General features: G+C 46.7%; 1 protein-coding gene across 4 annotated transcripts in view; it reads right to left on the reverse strand.

The window, feature by feature from the left end:
- The window catches only part of SLC24A3 (solute carrier family 24 member 3), a 178200-nt gene that overhangs the window by 141433 nt on the left and 18402 nt on the right, over positions 1-18365 (reverse strand). For 3 of the 4 annotated variants that reach the window (XM_081205994.1, XM_081205992.1, XM_081205991.1), the window contains exon 2: positions 6897-7034. In XM_081205994.1, coding sequence (XP_081062120.1) covers positions 6897-7034 — 138 coding nt within the window. Of the gene's footprint in view, positions 1-6896; positions 7035-10833; positions 10868-18365 lie in introns of those variants that run through there. The other variant, XM_081205993.1, reaches the window with a different exon arrangement.

Below are 18365 nucleotides of genomic sequence, written 5' to 3' on the forward strand. Positions count from 1 at the left end.
TCCCTGCTCGGCTTCCTGTTCCTGACTATCCAGTACTCCTGTTCCCTGCTCGGCCTCCTGTTCCTGACCATCCGGTGTTCCTGTTACCTGCTCAGCCTTCTGTTCCAGCGTTCCTGTTCCCCGCCCGTCTCTCTGCATCGGACCTCGCCCCGCTTCGTGTGGACTCTGCTACACTCACGGTACCTTACCCCCGGGACCAGCACAGTGTCCTTTTTAACTCACCCCTCCAAGGGTAGGATCTCCAGCTTAGCTCTTATGTCGTTGCTTAGATGGTCTGCAGGGGGGGGGGTGCGGACTTCCTTTTAGCACACCCCCCGGTCGTCTCCAATTCAGGATAGTATTTTTAGAATCCAATTCCGTCTCACTCACGGGTTTTTCTTTCAGTCCAAATTTCAAGGAAGAAAGTCAGCGCTCTCCGGTCATGGCTCGCGGCTTCGCTCCACCGAGGTAGCGATCGACTCTCAGTGCCACGCCACCCTCCGTATCCTCTCCGCAGCCTTTAAAAAGGCTCTTCGTGGATCGGGGGGGCGCTTAAGGCACCCGCCGAGTCTTCAGTCCGCAGGCTTCCGCGCCTGCGGTTTTTAAGGGTCCCCGCGTCGCCGGCGCGGCAAAGACCCGTCCTCGGTTGAGCCGATTCCCTCCGCAGCTCGGAGGGAATCCGCCATTTCCAGGTCGTGCCAACCCGGAAGTCCTTGATCTGATATTTCTGCTACCATTTTGTCAGTGAGCCTCCACTGTTGCGTTTCCTCTCTTTTCAGTCTCAGGAAGCTTTGATAGTTCCTAAAGGATGTGTGGTGGGGTATCTGTGTGATGGCATATTCTGCCCTGAACATGTCAGTGCCCAGCTGGGTCAGTCATTCCATGGAACCCCCCAGAGCAGCACAGATTCCACCAAACTAACAGACAACACAATCTAAACAGCGTCGCTACTCCCTGACCTTCTTAATCGCAAGTATGGAAAATCAGTTACATGTTGTAGGTCAAGCAATTTTCATCAATCAACTCCCTCAGAAAGACATTAGGGCTCCACTTTACACAGTCAATGTGCCACAGATTCTAGCTGAAAAAGAAATTGCATTGCTGGACCAGGGGTGGAGGTGTTGTGGCTGGGCGCAAGGGCAGCTTCCTCACGCGCCTCAGCCCAGGAGAGCGGGCAGCAACGCTGCCGCCCACTCTCCTCTCTCTGCCCCGGGTCAGGCTTGATCCATGGATGGCGCCAGTGGCGTAGCGTGGGGGGTGCAGGGGGGCCGGCCGCACCAGGCACAACATCTGGGGGGGGCGCTCGCACTCGCAGCTCTCTGCCCTTACCTGGCTCACTCACTCTCTCTCACTGCAGTGCTGGCTGTGCGAATCCGATCCGAGCCGCTGGGTCACCACCCACTGTGGAGGGGGTGGGTGCCAGGCGTGCGGTGCGGAGAGAGAGCAAGGGACTATCTGGGGGAGAGACAGTGCAGTGGCCATCCAGCGCAGCGCTGAGCGCGGGAGAGAACCACACCAGACCAGACCAGGCAGCAGCAAGAAGAAGCTGGCAGCGGCAGCAGGTTAGGGGTTAGGGGGCGCAAATTACTTGCCTTGCCCCGGGTACTGACAACCCACACTACGCCGCTGGATGGCGCTGCAGCTGGTGGCGTCTGGCCATGCAAGGAAGCTGTCTTTGCAGCTCCCTCATGCGCTGGAGCCAGGCTCTGATGAGGGAGCCTGGCGTGGAGGCGACTGGTCGCACCCCCTAAAAAAAAATGCACCTGGGACCACGGCCCCCCAGTCCCCCTACACTACACCACTGCATAAAATGAAACATTAATTTAAAGTTGAGCTTTTTTAAGGAAGAATACATCATCAGAACAGTCACTCCTTTGAAAAAGATCATCCTGCCTCTACAAAGAAAACAGCAAGAGAAAGACTGTAAATGTTAATTATAGGGATGAGTTTACAAACAAAACTCCCACTGCCTTATGGGAGATTATTGTTAGCAAAACTATGCTTTCACAATTATTTAATTCAGCAAATATTTACACACATTATTTTGGGGTTAAAGAAAAGGAACAAGATCTGTTCCTGATTCACAGAGTCAGAAGACTGTGCGGCTATTTCAGCTTTCAATCATGGTTTTCTACACTAGTTTTGTAATCATTCATTATCTTAAAATACAGAGGGGGAGCCTTAATGAGTGTTGTAGAAGACCTCACACAATATGATGGCAAGAAGGCTGACAGTTGGATGCCTTTAATAACTGAATAGTAAAGGTTTCTTCTTTTCCCATCATGTTTTGTTTCCAGACCAGTACCCTTTCTCACTCCCTTTCCACAATTAGTGAGAGGCAGAACTAAAAAAGAGGTTCCACACAGCACTTAATCTAGCAATGCCCTTGCCCTTGACCAAGATCCTTCGGTTCTGTTTACTCATTAGTCCCATCCATTCAAGGTCCCTTCAACATTCATCAAATGCTGGCCGGCTGCAGGTTCATCCTGTTTTATTGTTTCCTGTTGAGCTCGGCTGGGGATTTACTGACTATTAGCTTGTTAATTGCTCCTTGAATAGCTTCTCTTAATTTAGGGCTGTCGTATTTTGAAAAGCAAAAAAGAGGACATATTTGCTAACTTCTACAATGTTCTTAACTTTCAACATATTCATCATCATCATCGTCTGAGCCAACTCAACGTTAACTCAACCTCCAGAAATTTCTTCCAGTATCTCAGCTCCCTTAGATTTCAAGGCCTTAGTTCTGCAGCCTTTTCAAGTGGACATAGCATTTATAAAAACAATACCCACTATCATCCTTTAACCATATTCCTCCTAGTAATGTCATAAACATACACTTATGATTATCCCATTTATCCTTTGTGACTCTGCACTGTGTTACATAACTTAACTCTAAAGCTCCCCCCCCCCTGATCACATTCCTCTTAGCCAGTGCTCCCCCCCCCCGAAAATAAGGTGCTGGTGCTCACTGCCTATAAATGGTTGGAAGAGGGACAGCCAAGTGGGAAAAGGGGAGGCGCTCTGCACATGCTCAGGGAAGGAGGCAGCAGGGCTCCAGGTCCTGGCAGAGCCTCGTGCCTCGTTCCCCAGTCGGCCTCTGCCAGGGTTCAAGAGCCCTCCTGTTTCAGGCTCCGGGATGCTGGCAGTGCCTCGTTCCCCATGCCCAGGACACGCTTGCCCAGCTTGGGGAATGAGACATCAGGCTTGGTCAGGATCCTGGTGCCTGCCGCCTCCTTCCATACACAGAGAGATTTTGCCATGAGGACATTTTCCCAAAAGTGTATTCCAAGATAGTTAACCCTCCTTGTAACAGGACTGCATTATGCACCTTCCCATCGATCTTATAACCACTGAAAAAGACACAGACAACTTAACGGAAGGCTGCAACCTTGGATTCAAGAAACATCATGGGCAGCTGCACCTTCTAGCATGGGGTGAAAATCTTATTCTTAGGGGTAAAGTGTTAGCTGCAGCATACCAGTGGTAAGAGACAAAACACACTCGCCAACCGCATCCATTCACAAATGCAGTGCAACTGATCTGCTGAACTTCTGCTTGGCATGTGGCTCTGAAAGAACCTTTGAGGCGGGGGTGGGGAGGGGAGGCTGCAGTCTCAGACAGGTTTCCTTGGGAATGTGCCCTTCGCTGACTCCAACTAGACCTGCTTCCCAGCAAACATAGGTCTTGGCTACATGCCACAAATCAGACTGGATGCATGGAGTAGACTGCCTCACAATCTTCCCTGAGGAGGAACAGAGCACACATGTGCTCTCACTGCCTCCGCCAGCTTCCCACCTTCTGCAAGAGCAGCAAGTTAAGCGCCGCCAGAAACAGCGGTGCTGACCCCATCAACCAAGGTGAGGGCTGGGCAGCGACAGGGGGCTCTGCTTCCACTCTGTGCTCCTCTCAATCGCTTGGCCATTGCTGCCCTGGGCACACACAGCCGCTCTGCCAAGGCCAAGGAGGAAGCGAGCACGCAGGCAGGCAGAGAGGAGAGGAGCAGAGCGTGCTTGCAGGCTTCTGGCTGCACTGGCCTCTGCCTTGGCCCTCACTTTTGTTCTTGCACACCTTCCCTTGCTGAGGGGGCAACGGCGGGACCACATGGGCAGCATAGCTGGGGCACCACAAACTGAAGCACTGCCACCCTGCCACCTCCAGCAGGATATGAGCACCCCCCGTTGCCACCTCATGCTCCTGCTCCGCCACCTGGGAGCACCACTGCTGCCCTGACCAGCCCTCAGGCCACCACCACCAAAATGGTGGACCACGTGGGCTTCGCAAACAGAAATCCCAGGATATTTAGGTGATCCCCCCCCCAAGATGGCGATTTCACCCTTGGAATCTCAGACATGTCCAGGAAAAACTGGACTTATGGCAACACTATCTTAATTGCCCCTCAATATCAGTTCCTGCTCTGGGGGGAAGGGCGGAGGATTTCAATTCTGTATTAATTTTCTTTTCACTCTGCATAGCAAATACAGTGGTACCTCGCAAGACGAATGCCTCGCAAGACGGAAAACCCGCAAGACAAAAGGGTTTTCTGTTTTGGAGGCGCTTCGCAAGACGAATTTCCCTATGGGCTTGCTTCGCAAGAAGAAAGCCCATAGGGAAATCTCCGGGGACCTCTTTTAAATGCTGGTGGTGGGGAGCAAAGCCTTTCCCCCCCTCCGGCCTTCAGAAGAGGTCCAGGAAGGCAGGCGGGGGCCGAAAGGCTTTGCTCCCCACCGCCAGCATTTTAAAAGCAGTCCGGGATAGCAGGGAAGCGCTTCCCGCTATCGCGGACGGCTTTTGAAGTCAGGCGGGGGGGAGCAAAGACTTTCGCCCCCCACCCGCCTTCAGAAGAGGTCCTAGATCTCTTCTGAAGGCGGGCGGGGGGCGAAAGTCTTTGCTCCCCCCTGCCTGCCTTCCCGGGAGAGCGGAGAAAGGCAGCGCGTTTCTCCGCTGTCCCGGACGGCTTTTGAAGGCAGGCGGGGGGGCAAAGACTTTCGCCCCCCCGCCCGCCTTCAGAAGAGGTCCAGGACCTCTTCTGAAGGCAGGCGGGGGGCAAAAGTCTTTGTCCCCCCTGCCTGCCTTCCCAGGGGCTTTTACATCGCCCCGGACAGCGGAGAAGTCCTCCGCTGTCCCGGGCGATTTTAAAATGCCGCCCGCCAGCATTTTAAGATCGCCCCGGACAACGGAGAAGTCCTCCGCTGTCCCGGGGTTTTTTAAAATGCTGGGGGTGGGAAGAAAAGCCCTTGTCTCCCCCCCCCAGCCTTCAGAAGAGGTCCGGGGACAGACTGTCCCCGGACCTGGTCTGAAGGCGGTTTCCATAGGAACGCATTAATTGATTTTCAATGCATTCCTATGGGAAACCGTGCATCGCAAGACGAAAAACTCGCAAGAAGAAAAAACTTGCGGAACGAATTAATTTCGTCTTGCGAGGCACCACTGTAATGTGGTTTCATTATAGCAGAGCAACATGTTCCAGTTTGGGCTCAAAATTAGGAGGACTGAGGCTCAGTTTGTTTCCTGCCAAAGCAACATAGAGGAGTTTGGGGGCTGCAGAGCACAGCCTAGCCCTGGCATGCAGCCGGAATCCTGCCCTGCCTTAATACAGAGCACAACTGAAAATCCACACCAGACTGGCTGGTCCTTCAACTGCCTTCAGTGGTGGCAGCAAGCAACACAAATCAGGTCTGGGAGGAAACAGCAAAAACAATAAAATCCAATGATTTGTCAACGACATTTGGGATCTCTGAAAAAAAGACAAGCCAACAAAGCACTCATTGTGATGGCATAAAATAGGTCTACCAAAATAATTTATTTCAAAGAGGCACTCAAACCATTCAGACCCTGGCCACCTCTCTATTTCTATTTCACCTTCTCTCTCTTTCTATTTCACCTTCTCTCTCTTAATTTTACAATCTAAATTTCAGTTGTCCTCATTTCCACTTCAGCTTAGAATTTTTTGAAATAAAAATGGGCATGAATTTTCATGTGCTTTTCTTCTAATATACACATTTTTGCAAGCAACTTCTCCTAATATTTTTGGACATTTTTATCGTCATCTTTTTGGATGTTTTGAACATTATTTTCATTAATATAAGTGTGGTACGTTTGCAAAATTTGGAAAAGAATGAATTTCAAAGGATAGCTGTGTTTCATATTGTATAGGGGCTTGGGTGGTGTGGATTATGTTGGTTCACATCAAAATGTAAATTTCTCTTTCATTCCTATTGGAGAGTTGAGGGAAAAGAAGGCAATCTTTAGGGCGACAATCAAGTGCTCTTCTCAAGTCCCATTCATTTTTCTGGGAGTCTGAGTTGGAGAACTCCTCATCAAAGAAAGGCAGAATATAAAGTTCAGGCAAAACAAACATGACTCATGATCATTGTAGGAAAAACAGCAACAGAACTTTAGGTTTTATGCATAAGAAGGACTTCAACAATTCTCTGCAGCAAAGATAAATGGGTTTCAGTTTCCATTAAGGTGAACGAGAAATAAATCCATTAAAAAAGAAGAATCCGAAGTAGCTTTGAAAAACAAGAATAGGAATTACTATTAATCATGCCCTCTCCTCAAAATCTATTTAAATTGCATCTTCAAACTGCAGTGCCCATATCACATTTTCAGATCATAATAAGAGAAAAGCACCTGTGCAATAATATCAACATATTTCCAGTTTAAAAACCGCTGCACTCCACATTCATATATATCAACTATGATACAGCTGCAACACCTGAAATTCTACTAGTCTTATCCTCTTGAGTTCAAACTGAGAGGGATTTATTCATGCTCCAAATAAATCCAAGACCTGTGTGATTATAAAGCTAAAAAGGAACAAAAATGCAAGAGAGTCGTGTGTCTGCAATTCTGGAGCTCTACTGCTTGGCAAACCAGCTGTAAGCATGTGAGGGGCAGGAGAAAGCTGATCCTACCTGGTTCAGTGCAGTTTTTGTGATTTGGATGCTCTGTCTCTTCAGGGTTATCTGTAACATTCTCCTCCACTTCCAGCAGTAGCCGTCGCCCAATCCATTTGTCACTAGTTTCCAAAGCAGTGTTCAGAACATCATAACCTAGAGAGGAAAAAGTACCACGGTAAATGTAAGAGTGAGGAACACAGCTGAACAGAGTAGCACATTAATTCAATGAAGTGGGCAATAAGTTCCACCACTGTAGGTAGAGGGTGGCATGAAGGTGGCATGAAGGGGTGATCAGTGTAGACCTATGGCACCTTTCCTACAGTGACCTCACAAGTTATCACACTTATTAATCTAGATTCTTATTCTTCTGTTACAAAGGTTAGTTTTTTCAACACTGTGGGATCTCCTATGCATAGTAACTGTACATTGTGCTGGCAGTAAGGACTGGAGACAGGTGTTAGACCTGAGAAGGCGTCATGGAGCTTTCTATAGCCAAAACATGAGCCTGCCCCAGTGCAGGCACGCTGCATTGCTGATGGGATTGCCATTTTGGTATTTGGACAGAGGTTGAACTCTGGTAACATTCAGTTCCTCTTTAAACATGTACATTCTCTCCCAGGAAAGCTGCTGGTGCAATAATGCCAATATGGTTCCTAGTTAAGAATATTGGGATAGGACAAGCAGAGGTGTAAAAAATTGGTGGTGAGGGAGGTCCATATGTTGATATTTGTGATAAGGTTAGCATTATGTGGCAAGTTTCCATATTGCCCAAGTAGGCTGGCAGACTCGAAGGTGGGCTCAAAAAGAGATGTGAGTCACAGAAACAGTGGGATGGAGGACTAAGCAAAACAACTGAGCCAGCCCCTAAAAGAGACAAAATAATTGCGCAAATTGTGATGGCTGAAATGTACAAGGGCATCTAGTTGGGGAAACTAACAAAAATTGACAGGGAATCATACCTAATTTGAAACAAGTCAATACCACTCATCTGGCCTTTGCTCAACCAAAGACCTTTTGAACGCCACGCCCCCCCCCCCCGGAAACCCATCATAGAATTATAGCATTGGAAGGGACCTCAAGGGTCATCTAGTCCAACCCCCTGCAATGCAGGAACCTCAGCCATAGCATCCCTGACAGGTGGCCATCCAGCCTCTGCTTAAAAATTTCCAGTGAAGGAGAGTCCACAACCTCCCGAGGGAGCCTGTCCACTGTTCATTCAGCTAGATCTAGATATCAGGGATTGAACTGCAGGGGGTGCTTATGTACCTGAGGCAGGTGTTCTGTTATTCAGGTATATGGTCCTTCCTTACACAAGCAAAAGGACCATGAGGGTTTGACTTTCTCCTAGGTATTGACTGAGCCAATAAAACTGAAACAAAATAGCTAGAGGCTTCCTAAAGCAAAGAGCATTATAGTGGCAACTAGCTGTTTGTTGGAAGCAAATGATGGACAAAATGGAACTTGGAAAAACCCTGTTATGCTCATCTAACAAATTTGCCTATATAATGTTTTCAGGATTGCAGGAAGACTGTTTCTCAGGTTTTTTGAGGTGTAGTGATCACCTGTAGTGGACCATTCCACTTCTGCACTGCCTTCATTCTCTGCCTTGCTTTAGAAGAAAGAGAGGCTGGTGAGCAAAACTCTGCCTTGGCAGCATCAATGCAAACACATGGCACCTCTCCAAGGGTTTTTATTTTTGCTTGAGCTGCTCATCCTGGAAACTTGCATGCTGCTTCGATTAAGCAGAAAGTGCATGCTCATGTGCCAGTAACATCTGGCAGAGCTGAACATGCTGGGGGGGGGAACAGTAGGGTGCCCACCGTGTGCAACACAGCCCATAGTTCAACCCCTTTTGGCAAAGTGTTAGAGGAGCTTTATGCCAAGTTTCCATTTCAAAAAACAGAGTTTTGCTCTTTCTCCCTTCAGTTAAAACACAGCAGCTCTTCCTTCCCCACACATCTGCTTCCCATAGGGCTTTCCCCCCTCTCAGCCTCTGGGGAAAACACATGACTCAGCAGCAGAGCAGCTGGACAGGTCTGGCCACACAAGCTCGGAGCAGACACATAAAGCAACTGTTTGCATCTACTTTTAACACACTAAGCAGCAGCCTGTGCTCAGAAATGCAGAATTGTTTTCTTCCCAACACCTAACTCCAGACCAAGAACAACATCCACTACTAAATCTGTGTGTCAGGTTGCACTTAAAGGCACAGAAGTGGAATCAATAAACAAAAAGGGGTGCAACCACTCCTGCTCCTGCCCACCTTTTCTCTAAATGTGGACGAGTGGAATAGTGTGTGGGTTCAAGTCCTAACTCCACTCCAGACATTATAAGTAGGCGGAAACAATGTGTGTGACAATTCAGTACAGTTGCCACATTTTCACACACACACACGCACACGCACACCCCACCATAATCACACAGAGGCACATTAAGTTACTGCTGAGAAGGCATGTACAGGAACACACTGCACAAATCAGAGATCAGCTGACTCAGAAGCTTAGTGAGCGGAGCAGGCCTGACAAAGCGGTGCCTCTGCAGATGGTTTTGCATTTACAGTGGTACCTTGGGTTAAGTACTTAATTTGTTCTGGAGGTCTGTTCTTAACCTGAAACTGTTCTTAACCTGAAGCACCACTTTATCTAATGGGGCCTCCTGCTGCTGCCGCACCGCCGGAGCACAATTTCTGTTCTCATCCTGAAGCAAAGTTCTTAACCCGAGGCAATATTTCTGGGTTAGCGGAGTCTGTAACCTGAAGAGTCTGTAACCTGAAGTGTATGTAACCCGAGGTACCACTGTAATACATAAATGTCACTGTGCGCTGTTGACAGGGAGGAGAAAACAAGAGTCATGGGTCTCTGGTCAGCCATTCCTCATTGGGCAGCAGCAGTTGTAGCTTTTCTTGCGCTACAGCAGGCATGTCCAACTCCCAAGAGACTGTGATCTACTCCCACTAAAAAAAAAAACTGGAAGTGAACTAACCACTATATTGACCAAAGTTGTTCAGCTTTGGGGGGGGGGCATAGATCAGGATCACACGATTGACCAGGATCGACCAGGGACGCCCCATGATTGACTGGTAGATCGCGATCGACCGGTTGGACCTGCCTGCATTACAGCTTCTGAGCCATGGCACCATCAAACAACAGGTGTGTCTGCAACCTGGCCAAGGCCACAGCCGTTCTAAACTCATTCCAGATTTCACCAACAGTGATCAGTCCACCAAGAACTCTAATGTTACACTTTTTAACTTTGCTATCTATCATGTAATCTCCCAGAATATTTTTTTAAATGTATGCCTGGGGCCCTAAGCCTATAGCTTTGGCTGTCCAATCCTTGGGGACCACAAATACTGCCAGGCATATAAACAACTAGCTGTGAATAAGAATAATAGCTATCAGGAGTGCAATATCTCAAAGACCACCTTTCCCCATATGAACTGACCCAGACCCTGCGATCATCGTCTGAGGGCCTCCATGAGAGGGCTAGAGGGGGGCAACATGAGAGCAGGCCTTTTGTGTGGGGACTCCCTGCTTGTGGAGTGCTCTCCCCAGGGAGGGTCTCCTGGCCTCTTCATTAGATCTCTTTAGGGGCCAGGCAAAAACATTGCTCTGCTCCTAGGCCTTGGGATAATTGCACAATATATGGCCTTTGAACTGGGAGGGGGGTATATTTTTTGTTTGTTATTATGGTATGTATTTTTGTGTTTTTATATTGTAAACCACCCTGTGATATTCAGATGAAGGGCAGTACAGAAATTTAAATAAGAATAAGAATTATGGTCAGGAGTTTTCATACCAAACAAGAAAAACAAGAAGCCCTCAGCGTTGTTGTTGTTGTTTAACAGCCTGAGCATACTGCAAGAAATAAGCACAGCACTTCAGTTTGTGTTGCTACTGGGCAGTACAGTCGCCTGGAACCCAGCTGGAAGGCAACAGGGCAGAGCGGTTACCTCTTACGGAAGGACACATTAAGCAGCAGAATTCAGATCAACTTGTGCCTCTTTTCTGCAGGTTTGCACCTGCCATTCGGATGAGTGTCAGTGATTACTCAGGAGATTCCTTTTTGAAAGTGACCTCAGGGAAGTCAAACGTGAAGCAAAGGAATTCTGAAGTGGCAGGTCATAACAAAATGCATACGGTCGGGACTTGCCAGAGAACGATTCTGAATGCCAAGGACAAGGGTGACTTTGAGAATATTAGAGTATTCTTTAACTTCTGACTAATTACAGATTATGCTACACACATCTTGGAGAAGTACGAAGCAAAGCTGACTTTCAAAAGAATGTCCCTTCCAAACAAGCTTCAGTTGCAGCAAGCCTTGTTTAGCAAATGACAACTGGGACCTGCAACATGACCACACCACAGGACCCTGAAAGGAAACCAAAGGGTTAAAAAGGCACAGTCCTAATTCCAACAGGACTCTTCTTTTGCCTTGACACAGCACAATCGCATGTCACATAGCGGAAGGTGTTATGCAGTGCTTTTTCTGGGGGGGGGGACACAGGGGTATGCGTACCCCTAAACATTTGGAGGAGTGGCAGCAGGGATTTGGTAGCTTAGGAGCCCTGCAAAAAGAGCATGAGACGGCCTCTCTGTGGGTGGGTTCCTTCCCCCCCCCTTAGCACATCATATTTAGTTGGGGATTCTGGCTGGGCTTTGGGAGAGGGGGGCAGGGGGGGCACTGGCACCAAGTGGAACAGACGTGCGGTCCCCACCTCCCTCTCCTCAGTAGCTCCGAGCGGAGTGACTGAGGGGCAGGGGCAGAGGAAGGGGCGGGGGGCGGTCCACCACGTGTGTCACCACTGAGGGGGGTGACAAAATGCTGTGCGGCACTCACTGCAGGGCCTGCAGCACGCGCACAGGCTCCGTGCTGCCCAAACAGCTGCAGGGCGGCTGAGTGGCAGGAGGCAGGCAGACTTTTCAGAGGCTCTATGGAGCGTCCTGCCCGGCTTGCCCCTGGCGCCTGATCGGCTTGCTCCACCGCTGCTGAGGGGACGCTGCCAGGAGCGTCCTCTCTCTCCGTCCCCCCCCACACACAACTTTTCCCTAGGCGGGCGGGCACATAAGGCTGAATGGAAGCAGCCTGGAGGCTGGGCAGCCTCTCGGCGGCTCATGACAGGTGTCCCCGAGGCGGGAGATGTTGAGCCGAGGCTCTGTGAGAGGGCGCGAGGGTGTGGTCTCAGCACATTTAGTGGAACCCCAAGGTTTGAAGAAGTATACAAAATAATTGGGTGGGGGCTTAAAAGGGGAGGGGAGGACTCACGCATCAGTCAGCATCTCACGCACATTGAGCATGCTTCGTCCTCATTCACTTGTGTTGTGAATGTGCGTGAAATGCTGACTGATGGTGGGAGAAGGGAGAAAAATGGAAAAACAGGGGGAAGGAAAATGGATAAAAAGACATAGCTGCTTGGCTGGAATCCCGAACCCTTTCTCTATGATCCTAATGAAAATCCCCTCATCCAAACTGCTATTTGGTATAGGAGGGAAAACTCATTATAGGGAGGGATCTGAAGCCATTTGCACTGCGAAATTATCAGTTGCATCAACATTTCTGATGTTGTTGAGAATAATCTAGTATTAGGGTTGCCATATTTTGAAGAGCAAAAAAGAGGGCATATTTGCCGACTTCTACTTTTAACTATGGATCACTATGATGACTCTACCCATGAGAAAAAGGACATGTCCTGGGGAAAGAAAACACATGGCAACCCTAATTTTCTAGTTTAGTATGTTTATTTTACTTGTATTTAGTAAACATAGAAAAGTACCCCACCCCATGTTAATTTTTTGGTCCCAATAGACCTCAAGTATTTGACCTGAAATATTTGAGGCCCGCTTAATATGGTTTAAATGTTATATTATGTAGAAACATTTTATAAAAATATTTGTAAACATTTAAAGGCAATAGCATGAACTTCTCTTGCAATGTTTAAATTTAAGTGGAGGGAAACCCCAAAAGTACTGAAGGCTGTTGGCACGCTTAATAAATTTTAGCATCCTGGAGAACTGTGCGTGGTAGGCTGACTCACAGGTCTGTCAGGGATAATCACCTGAAAAACATTAATTACAACTTTGAAACTGCCAAGCTTGCCCAATATTGCCTTTGGCACTTGGCATCCATTCATTGCTACTAATGAACTTAGGAAATGGAAAACGTTCGGTGGAAAAATAAAGCATTGGAAAAATTTCCGCCCCACTCCCTCATCCCTGCCATCAAGATGTTCTTCCTTATGTCTGCTCCAAATTCCTTTTCATGTAATTTGAACCAACTGGCTTGAGTCCTGCCCTTTGGAGCAATAGCAAACAAATTTATTCTGTTTTCTGTGTAATATTTGTTATAAAAATGAGATCATAATGCCATGCAAATATCCCCCTGGGACTGAGCAGGGTGGTGGGGCCACCACACCGGCAGCCCCACCACACAAATGGTAGGCAGGATGGGCAGAGAGAATGCTGTGCCAGCCGTAAACTATGCAGCAAGAGGGCCTGGACTGGCCCTGCCCCCATACCATCACACAATAGCAGTGGAACCAATTCGGGATCCAACTGATCCCAGGCCCGCTCAGCCCCTCCGTGCCCTCAGAATGTCCTGTTTCATGGCTACAAATCCAACAGTAGCTTCATCTCACCCAACAACAAGAATACTGTGGATTATGCGGCTAAAGTGGATCTGGGGCTCTTGTGCAAAAAAACCCTATTTTTAAAAAATGCCCAGAATTTTTGCAGTAAGGCAAGATATGGGAAAGTGCACTGGAAAGCATTGGCATCACCCTGACCAGTAAGTAGTTGCCTAGATCCTGTTTCCCCCTCTTCTTAAAGATGGATTCAACATTTGCCTCTGTCCAGTCTAACAGCACTTCACCTGTTCTCCAAGAATTTTCAAAAATCATAAACGGTCTCTGAGATTACATCTGCAACTTCCTTTAGTACCCTAACGTACAACTTATCTGGCCCTTAAAACGTGAATTCATTGAGAGTAATAAGGTGCTCCCATACTAACTTCTTATCTATATTTGGCTGCAACTCTGTTCAACTTGGAAATGCACAAGTTGAGGCTCCAGCACTCTCCCGTCATGAGGAAACTGTTTCCTTAAAAGGCTACCCAAGGGCGCACATGAGAGTAGGAAGCATGAAACAACTGCCTTCATTTAGCCCAAACAATATTGTGCAGTGACATTAACTTGTGCTATTCCAGAATCTGCCCAAACAAACTTACTGCACACATTGAAAAGAACATGCAGGAAAGAAGAAGCCCCTGCTAGCACAGGGCACATTGAACACTGGCCAGTCAAATGGTACAAAAGAATGATGTGTTACTGCAGCATTGCAGAATCCCTGCAAGTTTCAACGAAGGATTGTCAAGTGTTGGCAGGATCCCTGGCTCTCCTTTGCCGCCACCGAGGTTCTATGGAAACTGTGAAACTAGGCGGACAAGACACAGACATACCTTTTCAGGAGTCATGCACAGTTTAACATCTATTCTCATCTGCACTTTTCTTCCTTTGAGGGCAGCGGCAAAGGGAAGCACTTTCACAAAACTTAGGGCAACAACAACTAGATGTACAACCAATAGTAATGGAAAAATCTCTCCATTTTGGTTCTCTCAATTCCAATCCGAAATTCAGTTCGCCACAGTGCTGCAACAATGAAAATTCTTCAACATTTTAGTGTAAATTTTACCTAAGGAATACATCTGTGTGCAGTTTTGGCTAGCATACACACTTTTCAGGTAATTCTCCCTAATAGAATCCATTTTTGTATGTTATTTTCACCAAAATATTAATTTTTATGCACACTTTCTCCCAATCTATGCATTTTTATTCAAGTTGGAGAGCTGCATTACAAATTTCAGATGTGCGAATTTTGAAGGCTGGTTCTATACTTCACTTCTCATATTGTTTGGGAAAGTGAGAAATTGACAGATTAACTTTTAAGTGCAGACTGAATTTAATGTCTCCTTAACAACCAAGGAGAAGGTATTTACTACTTTGGGCAAAATATAGGGGTGCTGTAGGTTTGAATGAACAAAACTAGCATGCCAAGGATAAGGGTTTAGCCTCGTTTCCCCCTTGTCATACCACTATTATATATGCAGAAAGGAGGATTCTGTGCCATCATTTACACTCCCTCATTTTCACTCCCTCACATCTATGGAATTTGGAACATTCTTCTGGGAAAGGTAAGACATTGCGAAAGACAGGAGCTTCCTGTTGTGTTCCATGGTACATAGTTTCAGAGGGTCATCCAAGATCAGAATTGCACAACAATTTCACTTTATCTTTTATCATCATCATTATTATTATTAAAAATTATTTTTTAAAAAAACAAAGATAAAACCACATACAATCAGAGAATCATCTCCGAATATTCCACAGAGCTTTGACAAAGTTTGTTTCTTTAAAAACTGTCTCACAATGAATGCAAGACTTAAGAAGAAACCTCAGAAAGCATCTAGGTCAAAGTTTAAAGCAAGGTGAATGTCTAGCTCAATAGGCAAACGCAAGCATCAATTTTATTCTTCCCTCTGAATTTTCCTTTCAGATACTGAGATGGCTTTTTTGTAGTGTCTAGGTATCGGCTTTAACTATCAGAGGCATATAGGTGCTTCTTTAAATGTGTGGGGACTGGAAGATGGGGGTGCTACTGCTCTCAGTTGGGAGAGTTGGAGGGTGAGCATTCTGCTATGTCAATGCGTTCCCAAATACTCTTCAAAGGCTACCTTGTGTTGAATGAATTGCTGGAGTCTAATCAATGCTCCCAAAAATAAAAATAAGAATCTACAGCCTTAAATGTATGCAAATACTTCACAGAAACAGAAATGTGAAATGTGCAGCTCCTTCAATTAGATTAATTGACGTTAGTGGGAGGAGAGAAAATCAGGAATAGAACAGGCTGCACAACTTTAGAGTGTTTACAACAACAAAACAGAGTTGTGGCAGATTTTTCTCCTCTGATGTTTCTTCCCACATTTGCAATATAAACGACAGATGCTCACTCCAGCAAGTCAAAGACTGGTTCAGACATCCATCTTCCTCCTGCCTCGGGAAGGCAGTCTGCCTTTCAAAGACTGTTTTAAAGCACCACATATACATTTTTGCATTCATTCACTCCATTTTAAAGGCACAATACAATTGGAGTTGCAAAACTACAGTAGGGATGCTGGGAGTGGATTCGTGAAGTCACAAGGGCCTGTCTATTAGCACTATACCCTTCCAATGTCTTATTCTGAGAACTTCCAAATGGTGTTTCCCAAGTTCAACTCTTGGAGAAAATAGTCACACACTTTGGGTATTATGCACTTTCCCTCCTTTTTCTTTTCTTTAGCAACCAGGGGCCCTACAGAGTGTCTCTGAAGACTGGAGAAATGACAAAAGGGAAGGGAAGAAGAGCCAGTGTGGAGTAATAATAATAATAATAATAATAATAATGGGGTGCCATATGCTCAGATTTCCCCAGACACGCCCAGGATTCCAAAGGTGAAAGCATCATCCAGGCAGATTTTTTATATTTTGAAAAATGTCTGTGGTTTTTCTTTTGCATGCACTGAGGGACTGGGTGATCAATCCGTCCATCAGTCTGGCTGGCCAGCTGAGTGGCTCCCGCTTCTCCCTCTCCCAAGTTAAGAGCCGCATGAGGCCTCCCTCTTCCTCCTCCCTTCAGGCACCTCCAGGCCCAGGCCTGGCGGGAGCCGCCACAGCCATGCCACCACCGTGGAGCCACCGTGGAGGAGGCGGCGCCCAGGCAGGCAGACAAAGCTGAGGCCTGAGTGAGCAGGCAAGCAGTCTGGGCGGAAGATGGTGGCCTCCAGGGGAGAATCTTAACCCAACTCCCCTCCCCAAGATTACCACTGCCCCGCTGCCCGCTTGCCAACCCCACTACCGCTGATTGCCCAGTGGCCCTGCCGCCACTGCTCACCCACTCACCTGCACACTTGGCCGCCACTGATCACCCAATCACTCACCCGCCGCTGATCACCCACTCGCCCTACCAACACTGCCATAGATTGCCTGATCGCCCACTGCCACCGACTGTCCAATCACTCAGCCCTCACCGATCACCTGATCACCCCAATTGCCACCAATCGCTACCACTGCCAATCACCCGACCACCCTGCTGCCGCTGCCATCAATCACCCGACCACCACCACCCACTGTCTGCCCTCTTTTTTCGATCTTCCAAATATGGTAACCCTAAATAATAATAATAATAATAATAATAATAATAATAATAATAATAATAATAGTTAGAGTGTGTTGACCAGTGTTCAAATCCCCGCTCCGCCATGAAGCTCACTGGGTGACCTTGGACCAGTCACCATCTCTTAGTCTAACCTAATTCACAGAGTTGTTGTGAGCACAAAATGGGGAGGAGGAGAACCATGTACACCACTTTGAGGTCCATGGAAGAATTTTGACAGTTTTGGTTTCTGTCAGTTTCTCATTTTTCCAGTCTTAAATTCAGATGGCCTTGCTCTTTTTTTTAAGAGTCTGCATGAAAATATACATATTTCTCCTACTGTTTGTATTTTTGTATACAATCTTGCCTCATTTAACATTTCTCTAATATTTGGTATATGTACACTTTTGTGTGCACCTAATATACACATTTTTGTGTATACTTTTGGCTAGAGAACTCCACCAATGATTTCAAAGGACAGCTGTGTTTTGGTCTGCATATTAGTTCAGTTAGAGTGAATTAGGTACGTCTGCATTAAAATGTTAAGTGAACAAAATTATTCACCGTTCCCAATACACATACATACAGCTGCTTATGTACATACATATTTATAACCACATGGCCATCTAATTTTCTTTCTAAATGTATTAACTGAATGTCTAAAGAATGTGATGTATGAAGTGGTCCTGGAGTTTCCAACTTTCTGCTTTCAAAAATTGTAGCATGGAGGGCAAAATACTTCTGAGTACATATAACCTAGATTAACCTAGATTGGCCAAGAAAGCTGTGTGCCAGGATGTTTCTTGCACACACACACACACAGAGAGAGAGAGAGAGAGAGAGAGAGAGAGAGAGAGAGAGAGAGAGCATTTAATATTTTTTAAATGCCAAGGCAATGTACAGTCTAAAAAAACAAAAAATAAATCTTTAAAACTTTAAAACAAAAACACAACCCAAAACCAATAAAAGAGCAGTATAAAAAGGTCATAAAAGTGTATAAAAGCTAACAGAACAGAACTTCAGAGAACTCCAAACATGTAAAGTGGGGACCTATCTTATGTGTCATGGAAAGCCTGGCCAAAAAGAGAATTCTTCCCAAGACATCTTGAAGCAACTGATGGTTGCTGCATCGTGTATATCAGGGGGAAGGGCATTCCACAGCACAAGGAAAAAATGCCTGTTTTGGGGTAAACACCCTTTAGTATCCTGTAGGGTGAGTTGACATGAGTAGAACCTCCCCAGATGACCTAAACAACCTTGCAAGTCTATACTGTATCACAACTATGTATATTAGCTTTCTTTC

The sequence above is a fragment of the Podarcis bocagei genome, assembly GCF_964188305.1.
Source record: "Podarcis bocagei genome assembly, chromosome: 8".
Taxonomy (NCBI): Eukaryota; Metazoa; Chordata; class Lepidosauria; order Squamata; family Lacertidae; genus Podarcis; species Podarcis bocagei.